The sequence below is a fragment of the Hyperolius riggenbachi genome, chromosome 2 (genome assembly GCF_040937935.1).
Source record: "Hyperolius riggenbachi isolate aHypRig1 chromosome 2, aHypRig1.pri, whole genome shotgun sequence".
NCBI lineage: Eukaryota > Metazoa > Chordata > Amphibia > Anura > Hyperoliidae > Hyperolius > Hyperolius riggenbachi.
In genome coordinates, this window is record NC_090647.1 from 125,109,679 (window position 1) to 125,135,521 (window position 25,843).

General features: G+C 43.3%; 2 protein-coding genes across 3 annotated transcripts in view; both read left to right on the plus strand.

Moving 5' to 3' along the window:
• DIP2B (disco interacting protein 2 homolog B) overlaps window positions 1–25,843 on the plus strand; it is a 354,733-nt gene that overhangs the window by 276,454 nt on the left and 52,436 nt on the right. For both annotated transcript variants that reach the window (XM_068267346.1, XM_068267347.1), the window contains exons 11-19: window positions 4,240–4,363; window positions 10,611–10,720; window positions 12,048–12,150; window positions 12,853–12,917; window positions 15,604–15,697; window positions 16,535–16,654; window positions 22,084–22,198; window positions 22,830–22,969; window positions 25,589–25,725. In XM_068267346.1, the coding sequence (XP_068123447.1) occupies window positions 4,240–4,363; window positions 10,611–10,720; window positions 12,048–12,150; window positions 12,853–12,917; window positions 15,604–15,697; window positions 16,535–16,654; window positions 22,084–22,198; window positions 22,830–22,969; window positions 25,589–25,725 (1,008 nt within the window). The remainder of the gene's footprint in view (window positions 1–4,239; window positions 4,364–10,610; window positions 10,721–12,047; window positions 12,151–12,852; window positions 12,918–15,603; window positions 15,698–16,534; window positions 16,655–22,083; window positions 22,199–22,829; window positions 22,970–25,588; window positions 25,726–25,843) is intronic.
• Window positions 1–25,843, plus strand: part of ATF1 (activating transcription factor 1) — a 355,624-nt gene that overhangs the window by 207,879 nt on the left and 121,902 nt on the right. The gene's annotated exons all lie outside the window — the stretch shown is intronic.

Here is a 25,843-nt window from a genome sequence, read left to right on the forward strand (position 1 = left end):
TGTTTGAGAGGATCCAATCCAGCAGATTGGCAAGAGTTCTCATTTATTAAAAGTTACTAAACAAATACTGTTTGTACTGCCTTGGCCTCGTTCACATCTATGCAGCCCAGATGGCCGTACGATCGCACGCCATCTGCGCCGCTACCCGCTGCACTGCTGATCCCATCCATTGAGGCCTCGTTCACATAATATGCGCTTCTGTGCACATTTGGAAGCAAGTATGACGTGGTAACATGCAAGAACGGCAGAAGGGTATAGACAGCCCTTCTGCCGTTCACATCTACTGTGCTGAGCAGCAGTACGATGCTCTATGATGCGCTTGCGTACTGCTGCCTGCACTTTGCCCGCAAGCGCAGAGCTGACCCATCACTGTCAATGGAGTGGCGCAGATGGCATTTGATTGTACGCGTTGCGTTCTGATCGCACGGCCATCTGCGCTGCATAGATGAGAATGAGGCCTGACAGTGATGGGTCAGCTCTGCGCTTGCAGGCAAAATGCAGGCAGCAGAACGCTAGTGCATCATAGCGCATCGTACTGCTGCCCAGCGCAGCCTCTTACTGACGCACAGTGTAGTGTCCCTCTTACTGACGCGCAGGGTAGTGTCCCTCTTACTGACGCGCAGGGTAGTGTCCCTCTTACTGACGCGCAGGGTAGTGTCCCTCTTACTGACGCGCAGTGTAGTGTCCCTCTTACTGACGCGCAGTGTAGTGTCCCTCTTACTGACGCAGTGTAGTGTCCCTCTTACTGACGCAGTGTAGTGTCCCTCTTACTGACGCAGTGTAGTGTCCCTCTTACTGACGCAGTGTAGTGTCCCTCTTACTGACGCAGTGTAGTGTCCCTCTTACTGACGCAGTGTAGTGTCCCTCTTACTGACGCAGTGTAGTGTCCCTCTTACTGACGCAGTGTAGTGTCCCTCTTACTGACGCAGTGTAGTGTCCCTCTTACTGACGCAGTGTAGTGTCCCTCTTACTGACGCAGTGTAGTGTCCCTCTTACTGACGCAGTGTAGTGTCCCTCTTACTGACGCAGTGTAGTGTCCCTCTTACTGACGGTGTAGTGTCCCTCTTACTGACGCAGTGTAGTGTCCCTCTTACTGACGCAGTGTAGTGTCCCTCTTACTGACGCAGTGTAGTGTCCCTCTTACTGACGCAGTGTAGTGTCCCTCTTACTGACGCAGTGTAGTGTCCCTCTTACTGACGCAGTGTAGTGTCCCTCTTACTGACGCAGTGTAGTGTCCCTCTTACTGACGCAGTGTAGTGTCCCTCTTACTGACGCAGTGTAGTGTCCCTCTTACTGACGCAGTGTAGTGTCCCTCTTACTGACGCAGTGCAGTGTCCCTCTTACTGACGCAGTGCAGTGTCCCTCTTACTGACGCAGTGCAGTGTCCCTCTTACTGACGCAGTGCAGTGTCCCTCTTACTGACGCAGTGCAGTGTCCCTCTTACTGACGCAGTGCAGTGTCCCTCTTACTGACGCAGTGCAGTGTCCCTCTTACTGACGCAGTGCAGTGTCCCTCTTACTGACGCAGTGCAGTGTCCCTCTTACTGACGCAGTGCAGTGTCCCTCTTACTGACGCAGTGCAGTGTCCCTCTTACTGACGCAGTGCAGTGTCCCTCTTACTGACGCAGTGCAGTGTCCCTCTTACTGACGCAGTGCAGTGTCCCTCTTACTGACGCAGTGCAGTGTCCCTCTTACTGACGCAGTGCAGTGTCCCTCTTACTGACACAGTGCAGTGTCCCTCTTACTGACACAGTGTAGTGTCTCTCTTACTAACGCGTAGTGTCCCTCTTACTGACGCAGTGTAGTGTCCCTCTTACTTACACACAGTGTAGTGAGCCAGTCACTGGAACCAATGCAGATGATACTGCAGACTTTAAATGTGAATGTTCCTGAATGTGGCCATAGATAACTAAAGATCATATCATTAGACTTCCCTATGGCATTGGGTGTACTTCATCTGTAATATATTTGTGATTGTTAATATTGAATATTTAATTTGTATATAAAATGTTCTACAACTGATTTTCATCATTTGTTTGTAGTGTCAAAAGAGAAACACTTTGTGGTTTAAAACTGTCATAAAATGGGGCCCTGATGAAGTACTAGTTCATTGATTTTAAAGGGAACCTGAAGTGAGAGGGATATGGAGGCTGACATATTTATTTCCTTAATACAATACCAGTTGCCTGGCAGTCCCGTTGATCCTCTGCCTATAATATGTTTAGCGATAGACCCTGAACAAGCATGCAGCAGATCAGGTGTTACTGACATTATTGTCAGATTTGACAAGATTGGCTGCATGCTTATTTATTGTGTTATTCAGACACTCCTGCAACCAAATAGACCAGCAGGGCTGCTAGGCAACTGGTATTGTTTAAAAGGAAATAAATATGGCAGCCTCCCCATACATCTCACTTCAGGTTCCCTTTAACGCCACCCACAACGTGTACCATATAACCTAGTACTTTTTGCCTATACTGATTGTAAACTACCTGTGGTGCGTGGTGATCCTGTCTTAAAAATTCTAAAATGGTTCCGCCCCATTATCTTTCAGTTTAACCACGCTCAAGTATAAGTACACAAGCACATGTGTGTCTGGCTTTTAGGGGAATAAAGTGATGATTTGCATATCTGGCACTGATGCATCGTGGGAAACCATACATGCTCACGTAAAACTGAATTGTTGCAAATACGTTTCTGTTTTAAGAAGGCAAAATTATATTTAGCATTGCTACTGCAGTGTATTTTTCAGCTGAAAAGCCTCTTTTATATCTTGGCCTCTAACTAGTAGGGGTCACTGGAAAATTATCCTAAGAGACCTGGGAAGTAGAAGCCGTGCTAACAAATGGAAGCCTTGCGCTGCCCATCTGCTGACATGTTGAACAATCCAATGGCTTTCATTTGCTGGCACAACTTCCATTTGAGCTTTCCACATTAAGTGACCTAATGAACATCGGTTTCTGTAATTTGAAGTCACAGAAATCTCAATGTATCACTGTAGGCCGCAAGGGCCCCCGGCATCCTCTTGGCTCCTCTCCCGGTCCTGCTGGCGCCTCCGTTAATTGGTGACTTCGGCGTGAATACACCAGTAAGAGTCCCCGCCGCGCACGTTACGTGTTATCACGCGGGACGCTACACACCGGCCACCAGCAGGACCGGGAGAGGAATGGGCCGGCGAGAGATGGCTTTTCGATCAGAGAGAGAGAGCTGTCTCTTGGTCAGTCTGCCCGTACAACGTCTGATGCCATTGTTTGGTAAACAATTATATCTATCCCCTACTCCTAAAAATGATGTTTTCTCTGTACCCAGAAGCCCAGTTCTCAGTCAGGAAAGTGTTTTATGGCTGTAATACCTTATCAGTGAGGGTTATGATATAATCATGGCAGGAAGACCCACACTTGCATAAAGGACATTTCATTGGAAAAGAAAATGCAACTCATTGCACAGTGCTTTTTACGTGTGCGTATGTGTGTGTGTATATGTATATGTTAATATTTATATATATATATATATATATATATATATATATATATATATATATATATATATATATATTTATATATATTTATATATTTTTATATATATATATATATATATATATTTATATATATTTATATATATATATATTTTTATATATATATATATATATATATATTTATATATATTTATATATATATATATTTTTATATATATATATATATATATTTATATATATATATATATATTTATATATATATATATATATTTATATATATATATATATATATATATTTATATATATATATATATATATATATTTATATATATATATTTATATATATATATATTTATATATATATATTTATATATATATATATATATATATATATATATATATATATATATATATATATATATATATATATATATATATATATATTTTTATATATATATTTTATATATATATATATATATATATATATATATATATATATATATATATATATATATATATATATATATATATATATATAGCATGTATCTAATATACCTTTTGTTTGTTTAACTGACATGCTGCAGATCACCAGTCTGCCAGTTGTGTTTTTTTAAATAAAATGTTCCCATTAATTTGCTTTGTGTGGTTCCATTGTCACTTACTAACACGGGACATACAGTGTAATCCGCGGCCGGGTCTGAGGAATGTGTGCCGTGTGTCTTTGTTGCTATGGCTGTTCCATCCTCCTCTCTCCTCCCCACACAGGATGCCGGTGGCCACCAGATTGGGTTCCTGCTGGGAAGCTGCGGTGTCAAGCTTGCTCTTACCACTGAGGTCTGCTTGAAAGGACTGCCAAAAACACAGAATGGGGAAATTGTGCAATTCAAAGGTACGCCAGAACATTCTCTCTGCTTACAAATACCTGCAGTGTTTCCTGTTTATTCTCATCTCCTCGTTATGAAGTGTGATCATATTTTGTTCATATAAGTTCATTTGGAATGTAAATTCCCCACTGAGGAGCTAAGAAAAGCCCCTACCTGTATATAGTCTCCATACTGTAACCATTTCTCATACTTCTGCCCTCTGCCAGCTTCCATAAACCTATCCCTACCTCCTGCAAACCCTCCACTGTTGCCTGAGGTTAAATGAGCTTTTAGAAGGTGTTTCTACAGCTCCTGCTGTATTCACAAATATTAGTGTTTTTTTCCCTGTCTAAATCCACTCATTCTATTCTCCCTTCAGATTACCAAATTATCTTTGGGTTTGTCAGTCAGTTGGTCTCTCACATTATCTTTCTAAAGGCCCATACGCATACTAGATTAAAGTCTGCTTAGGCAGCCAATAATCTGGCATGCTGCTGTATGCAGCCCCCGACCACCACCTGGTTAGCGATCTTCCAGGTGGATCATCTCGGCCAAGCAACGGCTGATGGCCTTGTTCTCGCCACTCACCCCGCCCACTGCGTGCCGTTACATTTGCGCTGCTCCATCAGCCCTACGTCTCACCCACGTTGCAACAGAAAGTATTGTTGGCCTGCAAGGCATCTACACATCTGTACTGTCTTGGCCTATCGATATCACCCGAGGGACCAGGTCCAGATCCCAGTCAGGTGACATCCAGCATTTGTACTGGGCATAATTCTCGGGCATAAGAATGCTAACCAGAGACCAAGTCTGAAGAATATTCACAAGCAGGGGCGGACTGACCATTAGGGCACTCGGGCACGGACCGAGGGCCCGTGGTCAGGGGGGGGGGGCCCGCCAGCCGCCAGAGAACCCTGAGTAGGAGGGGAGACAGCCAGTGAAGGAGGGCAATGGGCATAGCAGCGGAGAAGGGGGGAAGTTCCCCCCCCTTCTCTCACCTTGGGGCCCCCCTTCTTGGCTCTCCCCTCCGTAATCTGTAAGGTGTCGGACTCGGACAGCTGAAAGCGGCTGACAGCGGGCGGAGACGCTGTTCAGCCACCGGAGGGATCGCTGATCTGTGTGCAGCTAGTGTGGACTTGAGAAGCCCAGACTAGCTGCACACAGATCAGCGATGCCTCCGGTGGCTGAACAGCGGTAAGTCTCTGCCCGCTGTCAGCCGCTTCCAGCTGTCCGAGTCCAACACATTACAGATTACGGAGGGGAGAGCCAGGAAGGGGGGCCCCAAGGTGAGAGAAGGGGGGGGGGGGGAAACGTCCCCCCTTCTCCGCTGCTATGCCCATCGCCCTCCTTCACTGGCTGTCTCCCCTCCTGGAGACACAAGCCTGGCTGCATATACTGGGGGCACTTACAGACCTGGCTATACTGGGGAGACCTATACACCTGGCTGCATATACTGGGGAGACCTATACATCTGGCTGCATATACTGGGGGCACCTATACACCTGACTACATATACTGGGGGCACTTATAGACCTAGCTACATATACTGGGGCACCTATAGACCTGGCTATACTGGGGAGACCTATACACCTCTCTGCATATACTGGGGAGACCTATACACCTGGCTGCATATACTGGGGAGACCTATACATCTGGCTGCATATACTGGGGGCACCTATACACCTGACTACATATACTGGGGGCACTTATAGACCTAGCTACATATACTGGGGGCACCTATAGACCTGGCTATACTGGGGAGACCTATACACCTGGCTGCATATACTGGGGAGACCTATACACCTGGCTGCATATACTGGGGGCACCTATACACCTGACTACATATACTGGGGGTACTTATAGACCTAGCTACATATACTGGGGGCACCTATAAACCTGGCTATACTGGGGACACCTATACACCTGGCTGCATATACTGGGGAGACCTATACACCTGGCTGCATATACTGGGTTCACTTACAGACCTGGCTATACTGGGGAGACCTATACACCTGGCTGCATATACTGGGGAGACCTATACACCTGGCTGCATATACTGGGGGCACTTATACACCTGACTACATATACTGGGGGCACTTATAGACCTAGCTACATATACTGGGGGCACCTATAAACCTGGCTATACTGGGGACACCTATACACCTGGCTGCATATACTGGGGAGACCTATACACCTGGCTATACTGGGGAGACCTATACACCTGGCTATACTGGGGAGACCTATACACCTGGCTATACTGGGGAGACCTATACATCTGACTGCATATACTGGGGGCACCTATACACCTGGCTGCATATACTGAGGGCACCTATACACCTGGCTGCATATACTGGGGGCACCTATAGACCTGGATATACTGGGGACACCTATACACCTGGCTACATATACTGTGGACACCTAAAGACCTGGCTATCTATACAGGAGACACCTATAGACCTGGCTATCTTAACTGGGGACATCTATAGACCTGGCTATCTTAAATGGGGACATCTATAGACCTGGTTATCTATTCTGGGGACACCTGTAGATTAGGCAACTTATACTGGGGACACCTATAGACCTGGATACCTGCACTGGGAAAACCTATAGACCTGGATACTTCCACTGGGGATACCTTTTGACCTGGTTACCTATACTGGGGGCACCTATTTTGGGGGAACTGCTGCCAGATTAACTATTTTTGGGGAACTGCTGCTGCCAGATTAAGTGTATTTTGAGAAACAGCTGCCAGATTATGTGTATTTTTGGGGAACCGCTGCCTGATTGTGTATAATGGGGGAACTGCTGCTTCCAGATTCTGTGTATTTTGGGGGAACCACTGCTGCTACATGTATTTTTGGTGATCCGCTGCCAAATTATGTATATTTGGGGGAACCGCTGCTGCCAGATAATGTCTATTTTGGGGGAACGACTGCCATATTATCTGTATTTTGGAGGAACCTCTGCCAAATTGCATGGATTTTTGGTGAAATGCTGTCAGATTACATGTATTTTGGGGGGAAACACTATGGCAGAGTTCAGACTTCCCCGGCAGACCTTTTACACCACTGCTAAAGTCATGTATATTTTGCCCCACCCATGACCACGCCCACATTCTGTTGCGTGACCACACTCATTTTTCGGCGGGATTTTTGTCAGTGTACAATATCTCAATATAACATATTTACTGTTGTCAATAAATGATTATATCTTAGTCTGTAAAAATATAACGTGAAAGGTGGGAAACACTGGTATGGGGGCCCCATAATCTCCTATTGCCCGGGGGCCCCATGAGTTGTCAGTCCGCCCCTGTTCACAAGCTTTGTTATTGATGTTTTTAGGACAAATAGGACAGTGCCTAATCCAGTGAGGCATCATGGAATTTTCCTGTCATGAATATGCGGCACCTTAGTATCCAATACTTGCACATGTGACTGACTGCACACTGAGGTCTATGGCTACTTTATGGGAAGAGAATGTTGTATTGTTTGTTGTGCTCACTGGATCCAAAAATGTGCGGAATGTAAGGTGGTGCTTGGTGCCAGGATGCTGGCAATGCAGAGCGTACCAAGACAATCACACATGTGTTCATTAGTCACTTATTGATATTAATTAGTGTGTTTCGTAATCCTGTTCAAGGAGGGACAGGTAACTAAATGAAACTCCAGTCTTATTCTCTATTCATATCCAGCATGAATAGCAAACATTGCTATAGCACAGTGGTTAACTGAAGGATGTGAGTGGTACATCAGTCAAGGAGTCAAAATGTGTAACACGGGCTCCAGATTCCTGCAGCTCATTAGTCATGCAGCTCATTAGTCATGCAGCTCATTAGTCATGCAGCTCATTAGTCATGCAGGAAGAAGGATTTTAGACATTTTGTATTCCAGAGTGAGTGAAAGTTACAGGTTTATGGAAATTCGTTGCGCGCTTTACACTGAGAAACGAGTGTAGTATGTTCAGGTAATGAGGATCGGTATTTGCTAACATGGTTCTCTTTTTGGCCTCTTGCACACTGCAAGCGATTCAGATTCAGATTCCGCTTTTTAATCTGTTTTTACTTCCGATTCAGATTCAGATTTGCAGTTTTCTCCCTGCACACTGCAAATCGGAATCTGAATCTGATGTAAAAACTGATTTAAAAGCGGAATCTGAATCGGAATCGCTTGCAGTGTGCAAGAAGCCTTAATCTGCTTCTTTCCGGTTCTATTTCTCTCTTATGAACTGATTGCCTCCATTTCTTACTTTTAGTTTTTTTCATTCTCCTTAGTACAGGATTGTGCTTTGGAGGCGACTCCTTTTTCCTGTGAATAGTCTGAGCATTTTAAAGGGAACTTTAAGTGAGAAGGATATAGAGGCTGCCATATTTATTATCTTTTGAAACAATACCAGTTGCCCGTCAGTCCTCCTGAGCCTGGGTCTCTAATACTTTTAGCCATAGACCCTGAACAAGCATGCAGCAGATCAGGTCCTCTGACTCAGCTGACTCAGGTTTTACTGCATTAGCTATATGCTTGTTCCAGGGTTTTGACTAAAAGGGCCCATATACTTATACTATTTCCCACCGATATACAGCACATTCGATCACTGATCGAATCTGCTGTGAAAACGCTGCGCAAAAACGCTGACTGATAGCGGCGTTAGAATCTCCGACCGACGCTAGCGGTAATACATTACCTGTTCCGCCGGCGCGTGTCCCCGCTGTCCCTTCTCCGCGATGGGCTCCAGCTTCACTTACTACCTGTCGGGGGAAGTTTAATTAAACAGTAGAGCGCCCTCTACTGTTTAAATTTCCCCCGACAGGAAGTAAAGTGAAGCTGGAGCCCAGCACGGAGAAGGGACAGCGGAGACCGGGGGACTCGCGCTGGCTGGATCAGGTAATGTATGCGGGGAGGGGGGTAGCTCCACAGATTGTGAATCGGTTTTATAGTGAAATCGATTCACAATCTGTTTGCAGTGTAGGCAGCCAATAGATTCCAGAGGGATCTATCTGCTGGTTGATCTGGTGGCAATCGACCAGTGTATGGCAGCCTTAAGACACTACTTATGCCAGAAGAGCAACAGGACTGCCAGGCAACTGGCATTGTTTACAAGTATTGCAAGTAAAGAAATATGGCAGCCTCCATAGCACTCTAACCTCGGGTTCCCTTTAGGTAACTGCGGTTTGCTTTTAGACCGAAGGATTATTGTTTTTTTATGACCTTTTTTTCCCCTATTACTTGAGCTGTACATGTTTCCTGTGTATTTTGATCTATAGGGCCACATAAACTGGACTGTGACCCCATGGGTACTTTGGGTATAAGTTTTATGTTATATCCATATATTTAATGCAAAATTCGGTAAATTAAGATTATATGCTGGAGTTAATCCTACTTACCTGTAAGGATATCTCTGCTCCCCTATGTGGGATAACCATGTACTCCTTTCTCGTGTGTTGTATGCTGATCCATATGCTGTGTTTACAGTCTAAAATGTTAAAAAAATAAAATAAAATCTGTGAGGCTGGTACAGTCCTGTTTTCAGTTGCACTGTCCAGACTATTACCCCATGCCATAATCCCATCATCACCCATGTGAGGCCAAACGTTCATATGCAATATTTCATAAACACTGAATTAAAAACAATAATCATTAAATGTTGGGTAAAGCAACTGTATTAAAAAAAAAAAAAAAGCCATACATTCTATTTAAACTCAGGATTGAACTTCATACAATCAGTAGCTGATACCCCCTTTCCCACGAAAAATCTTTACCTTTTCTCAAATACATCATCAGGGGGGTCAGTATGGCGGAAATTGTGGTGAAACCCCTCCCACAGTGTGATGTCATGACCTTGGTCCTGACAGTTTGCGGTCTGTGAACCATGTTGCATTGTGGGAAATAACACCTTTTCCCAACTGCCAAGCAAGCAATATCTCCCTCTGTGCATAGAACTCTCAGTAACTAACATTCCGTACATATCATCTGGTAGGACTAAACATATCACCTTTTGGGATGCATGTCAGAATGTAAATCAGGGAGAGGAAAGATTTTACAACGAGCAAACACTGACTAAATCTATAAATGAATTTTGTAAACAATAAGCAATTGTATTCATTATATAATTTTCACTACAGTTCCTCTTTAAACCGTGTACTTGGCAAATCACTTAGATTCATGAAAAGGTTAGATGGAAATTCATCGATTTTGCATGCTAAATATTCAGCCTTATAATGTCCTTGTAACGCAGACCGTCTTGGCAAGCACCCATTATGTACATCTGCTCTCTTTGAAGGATGGCCAAAACTCAAGTGGGTTGTGACTGACTCCAGGTACCTGACCAAGGCACCAAAGGATTGGCAGCCTCACATCACAGCAGCTGGACCAGAGCCTGCGTACATCGAGGTAACGGAAGGCTGGTGTGAGAATGAATGACATCACTGCCATTTCTCAAGTTGCAGAGAAAGCTCCTGAGTGATACTATAATATTTTAGTCAGTGCGATTGATTAGAAAATAGCGAAACTTACCAATTTCAGTTAAAACACAAGGTTGTATTCACATTTAGTTTTGTGCTTACGCTATAATAATTGCATGCAGTAGTGACTGTATTGGTAAGCTGGAAGCCCCTACATAAGATTAGATGGCAGGGATAAAGATGGCAGTCCCCACATCTCTCACCACTAGGTTTACTTTAAAGTGGACCTGAACTCAGAACTTCCTCTCTGCTCTAAATAGATAGGCAACAACCTACTAACCTTTAAAGAAAAACATTTATTTGTAACAGCTGATACAAAACCTGCAATACATCTGCAGTGTGTCTACTTCCTGCTTTCATGGAAGCAGACCTGTTGTTAACATCCTGTGTTTACCAATTAGCTGCTCTGCCATGGCAGGCAGATGATTCAGTTGAGAGATCAAATTACGACCTGTGATTAGTCACATATGAGGGGAAATAAGACAGGCTAAACGCTATAAATATATACAGGGTGCATGTTTATGCTTTTTACATCAATTTTAAAAGAAAATGGAGATAACGCTGATCTGTCACACTGTCACCTGCTGGAACAATATGCATTGCCATGGTTTCTAAATCAGGTTAAAAACGTGCCAACAGTATTGAACACTTCTTTTCTCACCTTGGCTGTAAAACCCTTTGTATGAAATTAATAGGTACAGTGCTGATGATCTGTGATTGAATATTTGGCTAAGGGCTCGTTTCCACTATAGCAAATCCGCATGCGTTGTCCGCATGCGGATTCGCACAGCCAATACGAGTGGATGGGACTGTTTCCACTTGTGCATTGTGCGGAGCGTTTTTGTGTGCGGGGAAAATCTGCACGGCAGAACCGTCAGAGTTCACTCCTCACACACCACTATGCGAATCGCACGCTATGTATTTAATAGTAAAATCGCATGCGTATTAGGCATGCGGTTTTCCCCGCGATTTCGCATAGGAACACATGTTAATTTAAACAGGCAGTGACATGGTTAAATTCGCATATACCCTTACCTATGCGGAATCGCGGCAAAAACCGCATGCGGAATCGCACCTGCATGCGATTTCGTAAGTGGTGATATGCGGTGATTCCGCACTGCAATAGTGGAAACGAGCCCTTAGTTATGTGAATGGAGTTTGGACTTCTGAATACTGACTGGTACATGTGTAATATTATGGTATTATGTTTATTAATCCTGGTGAATATGGACTAATGATGGCGTGTTGTCTTGCAGTACAAGACCAGTAAGGAGGGGAGTGTGATGGGGGTCACTGTTTCCCGAATAGCAATGCTTTCTCACTGCCAAGCAGTTTCCCAAGCGTGTAACTACTCAGAAGGTGGGTGAAAAGGAAATGAAAACCTGTATTAGACTGGCTGCATTTTTTCTTTATATATGATTTTTTTTTTTTTTTTTTATACTTGCGCACATTGGACTTTGAATATCACTTAGATTTTAAAGCTGTGCTCTCCTTTTCATGCACTTCATTTTATATCTCCTCAGTTTTTCGTACTAGTTATGAGTCAAAACTTTTTGATGGCTAACACAGTACAATACTTAAAGCCTCATACACATGGTACAATCTTCCATCAGATCGACCAGTGATCTGATAAGAAATTGCTTTGTGTGTAGATGTCCAAATTGCTTCCAATCGATTTTGTGATTGATTTTGCGTTAAGTACCAAAAACCAGTAGCAATCGGACCGATGGGAAATTATCTAATAGATCCGTCGATCAGACGGAAAATTGTACCGTGTTTACCCAGCTTTACAGTTAGTTATTGTAGAGAGTCCATTAATGATACAATCTTGATTGTAATGTCTTACCACAGCTATGCCATATGTGGGACTACCCAAAGTATTAATTTAAAGTATAAACACTCAGTTTACCCTTTTACTGCATAGATTTAGTAAGATTGTACAATCCATATTGTATAATTGACGGGCACCTTTAATGATATGTAGGGAGGATGAAGTTATGCTTTAGTCTATAGAAAAAGTCAGTAACAATCTAATATAGGTCTTCGTGTTTCTTTCTTTAGGTGAAACAATGGTGAATGTGCTCGATTTCAAGAGAGACGCTGGGCTTTGGCATGGCATATTAACGGTAAGATCGAGAGATACAATTCAGCTAAACCCCAGACATGCTCTTAACACTGTCATTCAAAAGTATTGCAGTAATGCTGGTTATTTGAAAACAATGGTGTCTAGAAGCGATTGGACTCATCCAAATGTGGATTTGCTGATAGGGATGACCAATGTTATGCAGTAATTTTGCATAGAAAAAGAAATAAATTGATTATAGACACCAAAATAGAATTGTGTCCTACTTCTGCTTTAACCCTTATTGCTTACCTTTTTTTTTTTAAATAGTTTTTTTTTACTTGTTAAGTGCACAGTCAACCACCAACTAAAATCACATCTTCCTGGGGAAATGGTGACTGTGATGAAAGTTATTGTGGCAATCTCTAAGCATAGAGGGTGTGGTACCAATGGAGTCCGAGGACCTTCCAAAGGAGACAAAAAATGACAGGGACCCCAAGAGCCCCTGATAGTGTAGCACATTGAGGGTATGGATCACTCAACAACAGTATGTGCAGAATACTCACAAGAATAGGTTACAAGACCAACAACCACCGTGTAACAGCTGGTGAGGAAAGCCTGTCCTCACTCGGGTTCTTTGGTCTTCGTCAATGTAGGTTGCTCTCCAGTAAAAGAAAAAGGAGTGTAAGGGTTCCAAGGAACAAACCTACACGGCCAACACCCCGAGCAGAGGCGGTTGGTGTGGGATATTACTGGGAGGGAGGAGGCGCTCCAAGATGTGATGTGTGGAATGGATAATGTAAGCTGGATTAAACATACATAAATAGGCTTACCTCTAAAAAAAAAAAAAAAAAAAAAAAAAAAAAAGGGGGGGGGGGGGGGGTTGCTCAAAAAACAGTAATAACATTTTTAATAGAAACCAGGCATTTGAATAGCGCATTTTGCGGATCACAGTCCGCTTCCTCGGATCAAATAACAAAATTGTCTCAATACTAGCGATTTGCAAGCAAGGAGCGCCTCCCTGCTTGCAAATCACTAGTAATGAGGCACTTTTGTTGTTTGATCTGAGGAGAGGAGCCAGGACGACGACGGCGGACCTCCCGACCTACGGTGGCCTGCAGAAAGCCCCAGGTAAGTACCAATTTCATTTCTTTTTAGAGGTCAGGTTCCCTTTAACGTCTCCAGGACTTGTGCAGAAGCAGGATAAGCCATACCGGCTGTATCCTGCGCCCAAGTCTCCCAGCAGCGATTTCTCTCGTACGCGATAGCCCTGGCTGGGATCCGAATCTGGGACCCAGCGCTGCAAGACGAGAGTGCTAACCACAATGCCCCATGTTAGGACAGTGTAAAATGAAATCCATAGATAGTCATAATATATACTTGTGTACAATTATTTTGGATGTTTTCTGTAATTTTTAATACATACACTCATTATTGGTATTCTATTGGATTAATTAGGACTCAAAGCACATAGATATGTCTAAGATGAATATGGGGTTGCAGGCTGGACTGTATGAGAGAGAAAATAGTCAGGTTTTTGTAAATGACATGCTAAACAGGTGGCTTTTCATTTTGACTTGTATTCTTCCAGAGATGGAGATGGCCTGATTGGATGTGGCAGGGGGTTCCAAAGTGTAAGGGCAGCATGGCAGAAAGCTCTGTCTCCAAAGATTTTGAGGTGGACTCTGTGGGTAACCAAGTTAGTAGATCCTTTTGATCTAAGATTGTGGGAAGTGTGATGCAGTTGCAACAAGTCCTTCAGGTATCCAGGGCCCAGATTGTGCAAGAATTTGAATGTCAATAAGCCAATCTTAAACAGAATTCTCATTTTTTTCTGGTAGCCAGTGGAGTGAGCACAGGGTTGGTGTTATGCGGGGTTGGCTAGTGAACAGCCTTGCAGTGGCATTCTGTACTAATTGCAGGTGGTGCAGGTCTTTGTTTGGAAGGCCTGTATAGAGAACATTGCAGTAGTCCAGCCTTGATGTGATGAAGGCATGAACTAGGGTTGGTAGATCCGCTGGAAGTATGAGGTGTTTAATCCTTGCAATGTTCCTTAGGGGAAAGAAGGAATGTTTCGCAACAGCTGGGATTTTATTCCTAAAGCTTAAATCCCCGTCAGTCAGTACACCCAGGCTGTGCACAACGTCTGAGTTGTTCAGGTCTGAGCTCCCTATCCTTAGTGGTGCTGGTTGAGACTGGGGCTTGCTTTGCTGTCAAGCGCTGACCTTCAATAACAAGAACCTCGGTTTTGTCAGCATTTAGTTTTAGCCAGTTATTATCCATCCACTCCTAAAGCTCAGCTAAGCACGCGTTAAATTGTGGGGTAGGATCTGTGACGACCGGTTTGAATAATGAATATAGCTGCATGTCATCAGCATTGCAATATGTTAGGCAACGTTTTTGTATGATTTTTCCAAGTGGCAGCATGTATATGGTGAACAGCAAAGGGGGTAATATCACACCCTGGGGTACACCATATTTTAGTGGTACAGGGTTATCTATCTTGGATAATTTTTCCAAATACATTTGTAGTAAGGGTGTCCCAAATGTGTTTGTACTCATGAAACTGGCATGAGATTAATTTTATATTTAGTAAAATCTGAAAGCCTTGGATGTAAAAAATGTTTGTGTGATGATTATTAAAATAACTCATTTGAGTCCAAACCTGCAGGTGTTTGTATGAGTAAGAGCATTATGAAGGCTGCGTTTCATAAATGAAGTGACTGAAATGTCTTCCTCTTGTTTTCCAGAATGTAGTTAACAAGATGCACATAATCAGTGTTCCCTACTCTGTGATGAAGGCCTGCCCTTTATCCTGGGTGCAGAGAGTCCATGCACATAAAGGTAACTTCTTATTTGGAAACAAAGGCTTCTTAGCAACAGCGTGTGTGCAGACAGATGCTTACCTGAATACACAGTAGTGTATAATACAGCTGGTAGTATTTGTTGTAAATTATACATCTGCTCAACAGAAATTCTTCTTCCACATACCTGGTCTGACTAGCGTGTCCATTGTGGGCAGCATGTATATTAGTAGAGTAAACTGTGGCAACACGTAAGTGTTGCTCAACCTAACCAATCTGACATACAGTCAAATTAGCGGCTGAAGGAATTATTCAAGCAACACACGTGGGTTACAGAGTTTGTGGTCTAACCATTTTCATGGACAAGCACTTGCTGTGTGATAGTGCAAGCAGCAAGTTCTGCTACTTAGAGGCACTGTATTGACATTTAGTAATATGCAGTAATTATTGAGGATACCCACTTTTACAGTAATCATTGGTATGTATCCCCCTCCACCCAGTGATGCATAGGAGGTCTGCCCCCCAAAACATTTAAGGAGACCAGGTATATTTTCCACTGGCTTTAGAACTCTCAGAAAAAAAAATTGGCAGAGCTGGACCTCACAGGACTAAAGATGTCTCCACAAATTTCAGAAAGGAATTCCGGGTGAGGAAAGATTTTACAATGGGCAAACGCTGACAAAACAAGTTATCAATGATATTAAGTTCACTTCAGTTCCTCTTTGTCTGTCAGACAACAGTGATTGCTCAATTGACCTGTTCATAATATGGTTGCATTTTATGTATAATAAGAGAACCAAGCGTTGCAGAAAGTACACTAGCTATGACCTCAGCCGGTTGTTGATGAATAAGTCTTTGTTGTTTCTTTGTATTGCAGCCAGGGTTGCTGTGGTGAAATGTCGGGACCTGCACTGGGCAATGATCGCACATCGAGAACAGAAGGATATCAGTTTGGCTTCTCTCCGCATGCTGATTGTGACAGATGGTGCTAATCCATGTATGTGTCCTGGCATTTATGTGCTGTGAGAACACTCCTGCAGTCTTCAAGGACAGCAGCATTTCAGATTTGCACAGTAGCTGCTATAAGGCACCAGACCATTTTCTAGTATCCTAACTTTACACATTTGGGGTGTGCACTGTAAAAGACAAGAAAAAGAGCATTTCCCTCATCAGACGGCATTTAGGTTGTGCACTATTACTTGTCTATAGACATGGCCACTACGGGGCATAGAGTTCTATAATTCTGTTTTTTTTTTAAAGCAAACCGCAAGGAAAAATAAACTTAAAGCGGAATATAACCCTGCAACTTTGCTCTAAAGCATTATTTACAGTATATTATATGCAACCAGCATTTTTTTTTACTAGACCAGCATTGGAAGGGTTACACAGTGCTTTAAAGTTCCTGGAGATTTCTGCAGACGCATCCGAAGCTGACATAAATACATTTTGTTTACATAAGTGTTGAATGTGACTCACTCTCTCTGACTGAGAAGGAGCTGGAGGACAGCCAAAGAGTGTGTAACATTTCTCAATAGATACATTTAACTAAATATAATGCAACAATCTGAACTTCTGCATATCTCTCCACGGAACTTTAAACCTCTGTGTTTAACCCTTCCAATGCTGGTCTAGTGAAAAAAAAATGCTTTTTGCATATAATATGCTGTAAATAATGTTTTAGAGCAAAGTTGAAATGCAGGGTTATATTCCGCTTTAAGATGAATTGTATGTGTAGTACAGCTAAGAAATAGAACATTAGTAGCAAAGAATTGTATTGTATTGTTTTCCAGTACAGAAAGAGTTAAGAAACTTCTCTTGTTTATGCAAAAGAGCTTCGCTGAGCTGTTAGACCCACTGGGTGGAATACAGTCCTGTTTTCTGGAGCACTTAAACAGCAAAGAAACACAGAGAGACAACTTGAAATAAGGTTTTACTGTAGGAAAGTTAAAAAGGGTTATTTTTGCTTTGTTTATAGTTTAAAAGACAGTGTGGTTTTAAAACTGCAACTGTGACAGTATGATGCAATGGCCTCAATTCACTAAGCTTTATCAAACACTTTATCAAACGTTTGATAATTTACCTCATGGAGAAAATCTTATTTTGAATTCACTAAGTTGTTATAAATGTATTGAATGCTTTATCGATAAAACATTTGAAAAATATATAACACCTTAGTGAATTCAAAATTAGATTTTCTCCATGAGGTAAATTATCAAACTTTGATAAAGTGTTTGATAAAGCTTAGTGAATTGAGGCCAATGTCATTAAAAAAAAAGCTACAGTACAGACCAAAAGTTTGGGCACACCTTCTCATTCAAAGAGTTTTCTTTATTTTCATGACTATGAACATTGTAGAGTCACACTGAAGGCATCCAAACTATGAATTAACACATGTGGACGTATAGTACATAACCAAAAAGTGTGAAACAACTGAAAATCTGTCATTTTCTAGGTTCTTCAAAGTAGCCACCTTTTGCTTTGATTGCTGCTTTGCACACTCTTGGCATTCTCTTGATGAGCTTCAAGAGGTAGTCACCTGAAATGGTTTTCACTTCACAGGTGCGCCCTGTCAGGTTTAATAAGTGGGATTTCTTGCCTTATAAGTGGAGTTGGAACCATCAGTTGCGTTGTGGAGCAGTCAGGTGGATACACAGCCGATAGGTCTACGGAATAGACTGTTAGAATTTGTATTATGGCAAGAAAAAAGCAGCCAAGTAAAGAAAAACAAGTGGCCATCATTACTTTAAGAGATGATGGTCAGTCAGTCCAAAAAATTGGGAAAACTTTGAAAGTGTCCCCAAGTGCAGTCTCAAAAACCATTAAAGAGTAACTGTTAGGCATTATATGTGAAATCAATTTTCTATATTAGTCTATTACATAGACAAAAAGGATGCTAAAAAGGCAATGCAACTAGTTAAAATCATTCTTACTTTTTTCCCTAAGAGGTTTTTCTCTCCCCATGCCTGCAGGACGCAAGGCCGCAGAACAGAAATGACAGGCAGGCTGATTGGCTAAAGCCTCTGTCACTCACCTCTCTGCTCTGCGATTGGCCGCCTGCTCTCCCCTTGTCTGCGGTGGTTGTAGCCGCTGTAAGAGCGCACGGAGGGGGGCCAGAGGCTATCTCCTGTCACTGTCCTCTGCCCCCCTCCTCCAGTGTGATGTCCGCGCCCCCCCCCCCCTCTGCCGCCCGCCGCCACCGCATTCTTCTTCTTCCCCTTCTTCCCCGCACAGATCTTTGGGGAAGGATAAAGGCGGCGCACAGACTCCAGGAATAATGTTTCCAGGCGCTGCAGTTACCCCCTATACTCTCTGCACTGCCGCCGGTGGTAGTGCAGAGAGTATAGAGGGGAACTGCAGCGCTTGGATCTATTATTAGGTGAGTCTTTGCCAGCTGCATTTTTCCTCCCCGCTGTGCTGAGAATAAGTGCGGGGGGGGGGGAGAATATACCGGAGGAAGCAAGATGGCCCCTGCCATGAAGAGAATGACCCCATATTTCTAATATAAAATGATATGGAAGGAAACCGAGGACAGTGCAATACATCTGCTATGTAAGTAGAGGAAGTATGTATCTACTTACATATGTGCTTTCTTTGGGGGGCATGTTATTGCTAATAGTTCCTCTTTAAACGCTACAAAGAAACTGGCTCACATGCGGACCGCCCCAGAAAAGGAAGACCAAGAGTCACCTCTGCTGTGGAGGATAAGTTCATCCGAGTCACCAGCCTCAGAAATCGCAGGTTAACAGCAGCTCAGATTAGAGACCAGGTCAATGCCACACAGAGTTCTAGCAGCAGGCACATCTCTAGAACAACTGTTAAGAGGAGACTGTGTGAATCAGGTCTTCATGGTAGAATATCTGCTAGGAAACCACTGCTAAGGACAGGCAACAAGCAGAAGAGACTTGTTTAGGCTTAAGAACACAAGGAATGGACATTAGACCAGTGGAAATCTGTGCTTTGGTCTGATGAGTCCAAATTTGAGATTTTTGGTTCCAACCCCCGTGTCTTTGTGCGACGCAGAAAGGGTGAACGGATGGTCTCTACATGCCTGGTTCCCACCGTGAAGCATGGAGGAAGAGTTGTGATGGTGTGAGGGTGCTTTGCTGGTGACACTGTTGGGGATTTATTCAAAATTGAAGGCATACTGAACCAGCATGGCTACCACAGCATCTTACAGCGGCATGCTATTCCATCCGGTTTGCGTTTAGTTGGACCATCATTTATTTTTCAACAGGACAATGACCCCAAACACATCTCCAGGCTGTGTAAGGGCTATTTGACCAGGAAGGAGAGTGATGGGGTGCTGCGCCAGATGACCTGGCCTCCAGTCACCAGACCTGAACCCGATCGAGATGGTTTGAGGTGAGCTGGACTGCAGAGTGAGGGCAAAAGGGCCAACAAGTGCTAAGCATCTCTGGGAACTCCTTCAGGACTGTTGGAAGACCATTTCAGGTGACTACCTCTTGAAGCTCATCAAGAGAATGCCAAAAGTGTGCAAAGCAGTAATCAAAGCAAAAGGTGGCTACTTTTGAAGAACCTAGAATATGACATATTTTCAGTTGTTTCACACTTTTTGGTTATGTACTATACTTCCACATGTGTTAATTCATAGTTTGGATGCCTCCAGTGTGAATCTACAATGTTCATAGTCATGAAAATAAAGAAAACTCTTTGAGTGAGGTGGTGTGTCCAAACGTTTGGTCTGTACTGTATCTAACTGAAAATAAAAATATTAAACACTATTTTTGCTACTAAAGTTCTATTCCTTATCCATACTACACATACAATTCATTATATCATAAGTTTTTGTTTTGTTTTTTTGCTTCGAGTTTGCTTTAAGAAGCTAGAACAGTAATAAATGTGTCAACTAATCTGGCTGTTTATAGAGAGATTGAGCAGTAAACTAAATTCCATGGGGATCTCTTGATGAGTACATATTCTGGTGTCACCACATAAGTTGGACGCCAGGTGGTGCTGTTAATAGTAAAATATTGTTTATTTAAATTACCAGTATTTTACTATGCTGTACCTTGCACCTATTCTCAGTATTCCCCTAGGTAATTGCCTAAAACTAACCTTGAAACCCAAACGACCTATCGGCTATTACCATTAATTACTATGTAGTTAGCCAATTGGCTACTTGGCTGCATTGGTTGCCCAACTAAGGGCTGGTGCACACCAAGAGCGTTTCTGAGCATTTTTAAAATACTTGCGGGCTGAAGACCGCTTGGCAAATGTATTGCAATGGGATGGTGTACACCAGAGCGGTTTGTTTTTTCCCCAAACTCAGGTCCTGCAGCAATTTTTCTGATTTCTAAGGCAATTGAGCCTCAATGTTAAGTATAGGAAAGTGGAAAACCACTCTGAAAAGGCTAGATCAGAGCCGTTTACCAAGCGTTTTTGTTACAGTAGCTGTTCTGTAACAAAATATATAAAAAACTCTACACAAAAACACTCCAAACAATGCTAGGCATGTTTAGAAAATTGCTCTACAAGTGCATAATATCACTTTGGAAAACCGATTCAAAAACCGCTAGCGTTTGCGGATTCGCTAGCGGTTTATGGTGTGCACTGGTCCTGACTACTTGTATGCCCGATAATTAATATAGGCGTCTTTCTGACGCCTGCCAGTCGCGACACCAAATTGAGCTGAACCGCGATTGGCCTTCTGAATTTACTGTATTTGGGAAAAGGCAATCAGCTGGTTTGAATTTTCTCAGCTCACTGCTATTTACACTGAAACTGTTCCACACTGTGGATGCCTCATTCTGCCATCTCCTTAGTAATGAATAGGGATAGTCAATGAGATGCAAATCTGAGCTGACGCAGGATTATGCATATGTTGTATTCAAATACATGCAGCTTGAAAATGGACCAATCAAGTGCTGCAGAGGTAGAATTCCATTGGTCTATTTTGAAGCTACATAAATTTGCATACAAAATGTGAATAATCCTGCATCATCGCCGATTTGCACCTCATTGACCATCCTTGAGCATGGACACTTGGCTATGACATGTTTGCATAATTATAACTCATTTGCCAGGCCTGATGAACTGCAGAGCAGTTAGAATTGTGCAAGTTTGTGTGCCTTCCTTCACAAGTGGTTTTACCATTTTATTGTACATCATTTGCTTGCTTATTTGGGGATAAATGTAAGTCCTGCCTTAAGTTTGACACAAGTAAAGGTTACCCCATTGTTTTAAGTCTAATAACCCTAGGTTCCTACGTGCATTTCCCCCTGCTTCCCCTCTGCTGAGCATTAGCAGCATCCCCACACTTACCTCCACTCTCAGACCAGTACATGTCGCTGGATAGACTTCTCTTTTATTTTTTTTCTTACATGTTTTGCATTACATACAGAATTGATAAGGACTCTGATGACACTTCTTAAATTGCATTCTGAGTTGTGTGTGTTTTACATACAGGGTCTGTCTCTTCCTGTGATGCTTTCCTGAGCTTGTTTCAAAATTACGGGCTGAAACCTGAAGCAATTTGTCCTTGTGCCACTTCTCCAGAAGCTATGACGGTAGCCATCCGCAGGTAACGCTGGAAGCCAATAACACATATTGGTTCAGTCATGTGCATAGGCATAGCTAGAGTTTCTGGTGTCGGGGGACAAAGACAGTTTTTGTGCCCCCCTCTTGACAAAGTGGGTGTGGCCACACATCAGGATGTGGTAGTAGTCATGGGTGGAGTCCAATGTACAAATGCTGTTTAGATGTGCCAGATGCCCCCCCTCCCCCCCCCCATAGATAGCAGCCATATGTGCCCCTGCCTCCATTTAGATAGCCAGACGTGCACCCCTATAGATAGGCATTTGTCGCCTGCTTTTTCTGCTGCTGTTAACGCTTCTGCACTCCTCTGCAGAGGGAAGGAGTGAAGCAGGTGTACTTCTCATACCACGAGAGATGGCTATAATAGGCAAAATTAAGGGTGCCAGCCATAGCTTGGCACTAGTCGTAGCGCTACCAGCAGAGTTCGGGAACTCCGGTGCCCAATTTACCAGGTGTTCGCCACTCCCAATTTATCTGCTTCTTCAAATGGGGTCATCTAAGCTTTCTCTTTTACCTTAGGCACAGGTCACTAGTTAAACTAGCACCTGGTTTGCTTTAAACCGTTCTATGCTAAGATGGGTAAATGTGTCTAATGTTCTTACATGCTGTTGTCATAGGCCGGGAGTCCCAGGTGCTCCGCTGCCAGGAAGAGCCATTCTGTCTATGAACGGGTTGAGCTTTGGTGTTATCCGGGTAAATACAGAAGACAAGAATTCTGCTCTCACTGTGCAGGATGTGGGACATGTTATGCCAGGAGGTGAGTACATCAAACAGCTTGCTCTATGCAATGTTACTGTACATGATACTCTCTTATTCTAGCTGGGAGTCACAAGTATCATTTAAAGGGTTCGTTTTTTCTATGTGTTTGTTGGGGCAGCTTTTTAGCCCCATTATGAGAACCTGCTATAACTTCCCACTTTGTAGTTGAGCAAGTATGGCATTATTAGATCTGCATATACAAGGCACAGACCGTTTAGATCACGCTTTTCCACTGAAGACTCAAAGCGCTTGAGCTGTAGCCACTCGGGCACGCTCTATAGGCAGTAACCTTTAACCAGTACACTATCCAGCCACTACAAAACGGTAGTGTATCGGAGTGAACTAACGAGTTTACTGCAGAGGTTTGCTTTGAGCTGTATGAGTGTGAATATGCGCCTTTTTTAATTGCTTCGTAACCACTGACAATTGACTTCTCTTTATGAGAAAAAAGTCCCATTCAAAGCCCTACTATATTCCACTAGAACTAGATTAAAGAACAACTTTGAGGTGGAAATGAACTCCCCACCAGTGTGAGGGCTCATTTCCATATGCACGCTTTTAGCCGCGATTATGGAAACGAGATCGCAGGGACATCAGAGTGCATAGACTGCACTGAATAATCCACCTTGGTGCTCAGATCCAGCTAACCTGATGTAGGTAGCAAATGCCGGTGCTCTTTCTCTGCAGGTCCACCACTCCTGCCAAACGTATACTCCACCAATGTAGAAAAAGGCACTCCACAGGCTTCAAACTTGCGTTTGTATTTATTGAGCAAGACACACTACATGTTACGAGTCAACTGACCCTTCCTCAAGTGTACACTTGAGGAAGGGTCAGTTGACTCGTAACATGTAGTGTGTCTTGCTCAATAAATACAAACGCAAGTTTGAAGCCTGTGGAGTGCCTTTTTCTACATTGGTGGTGCATAGACTGCACTGTCTGATGTTTCCATACATCACCACTGAATCGCAGCGCATGGTTGCATGCATTTTGGGGCAATTGTGCCCATGATCGGATTCATTATAATGAATGGGATTGCAAGCGCTGCCCCGGGGGTATCCCGTGCAAAGCAGAGCCGCGCTGACGCATGTCTCCTGCGCTGCATAATGGTAACGAGCCCTAAAGCGGATTGCAGGTTTGTCAGGCAACACACAGTTTTCAGAGGGAAGAAAAGTCCTACAGCCACTGGAAATCCAGCTGAAATGGTGAAACTGCCCACAGTGTAGGCCTAATTAAAATTTGGCCTACTGATGCACAGGCTTGTGTGTAATGACATCACATGCAGCTCATTCCTGACTTGCATATGCTGATATTAAAGGCTTGATAGCTCAGCATTTTATAGCTCCTACACACTCCAAGCCCCACTGGTTCACAAAATAGTGCTGATATATCTCATGAACCAATGAGACTGGGGGGCTGCAGTTTGGCACAGAGGTTCGGCCCCTCACTACCCTCAAAATGTGGTGTGTGTAGGTTCTACTAGTGCTGAGATATCAAGCCTTTAATAACAGTAACATAAGATAATACTGTAGACATAGGAGGATTAGACACAGCATCAGCATAACAACTGGAGAGCAGAGAAATAACAGCAGTAGCACAGAATCAGACACAGCAATGATGTAGCAGCCTAGTGGAGAGCAAAGAAATAGCAAAAAATATAACAGAGTGAAAACCAGTCTGTTTCATACTGAAAGTTGTGGCAATTTTTTGTTCTGCAATTGTCACTGCAATCATCGCTCCATGAAAGAGAATTGCGACAAAATAGCTGGCATTTTGCAGTGATTTTCAGTGTGAAACTGGGCCCTAAGTGATCTGGAAAAACTTGAGTATCTATATAAGGAAAAAAGGAACGTCTTCAACTTAAGCGAATAAAAAAAACCCTCTAACTCTGCGCGGCAGTAGTAAATATGATTCCTCCCATGCTGTGTGAGGCATTTTTTTCCTCTTTTGCTTATCCTGTCTTCTTTTTTTCAAAATACACTGTAAATGGGAACCGCATTTAAAAAAAAATGAAGCAAATACTTACCTAAGGAGACGGAAGGCTCTGGGTTGTATAGAGCCTTCCGTCTCCTCTCTCGGTGCCCTCTATCCTGTGCTGGATCCCTTCCCCCTCCCCGTTTCAATCCCCCACCGAAGGAGTATTTGGAAGTCTTCGGGAGCCGTGTCCTCCCAAAAACGTGCGGCTCCATACTGCACAGGCGTGAGCTTACAAGAGAGCGTGCTTGCGCAGGCGCAGTACAGGGCCGCCCTTCTTCAGGAGCACTCGGGCTCCCTGAAGACTTCTGAAGCCTCCTCCGGCCGGGTAAAGCAGTATTTGACTAAATTAGTCAAATACTGCTACCGGGCGAGCCAGCACTGGAACGAGGGGACCAGGAGAGGAGCGGGAAGTCTCTATAGGACCCAGAGCCTTCCCTCTCCTTAGATAAGTATCTATCTCATTTTTTTAAATGCGGTTCCCATTCACTTTAACAGTTCCTCTAACTTTTTTAAATGTTTGCTTGGAATTCAGTTTTAAAACAAGTCTGGTAGTATTATAAGTGTCCAGAGGTCTTTGTAAATATTACCCTTTGTTTTCAAAATGCTGTTCATTTATGTAACGTGTTTTGCTCTCTTTCAGGTGTGATGTGTATCATAAAACCTGAAGGGCTCCCTCAGTTATGTAAGACCGATGAGATTGGAGAGATTTGTGTCAGCTATAAGGGAGGAGGCGTTTTCTATTACGGACTGGCGGGACTCACAAAAAACACCTTTGAGGTATGTTGGGGTAAAAAAACTCCCCTACTGTATGTCTTTTATGGGAATACTAATCTTACGAACTGCTCACCGGGGAAGGGGGGTTCTAGGCAGGGATCAGCCCAGCAAAAGCAGATGT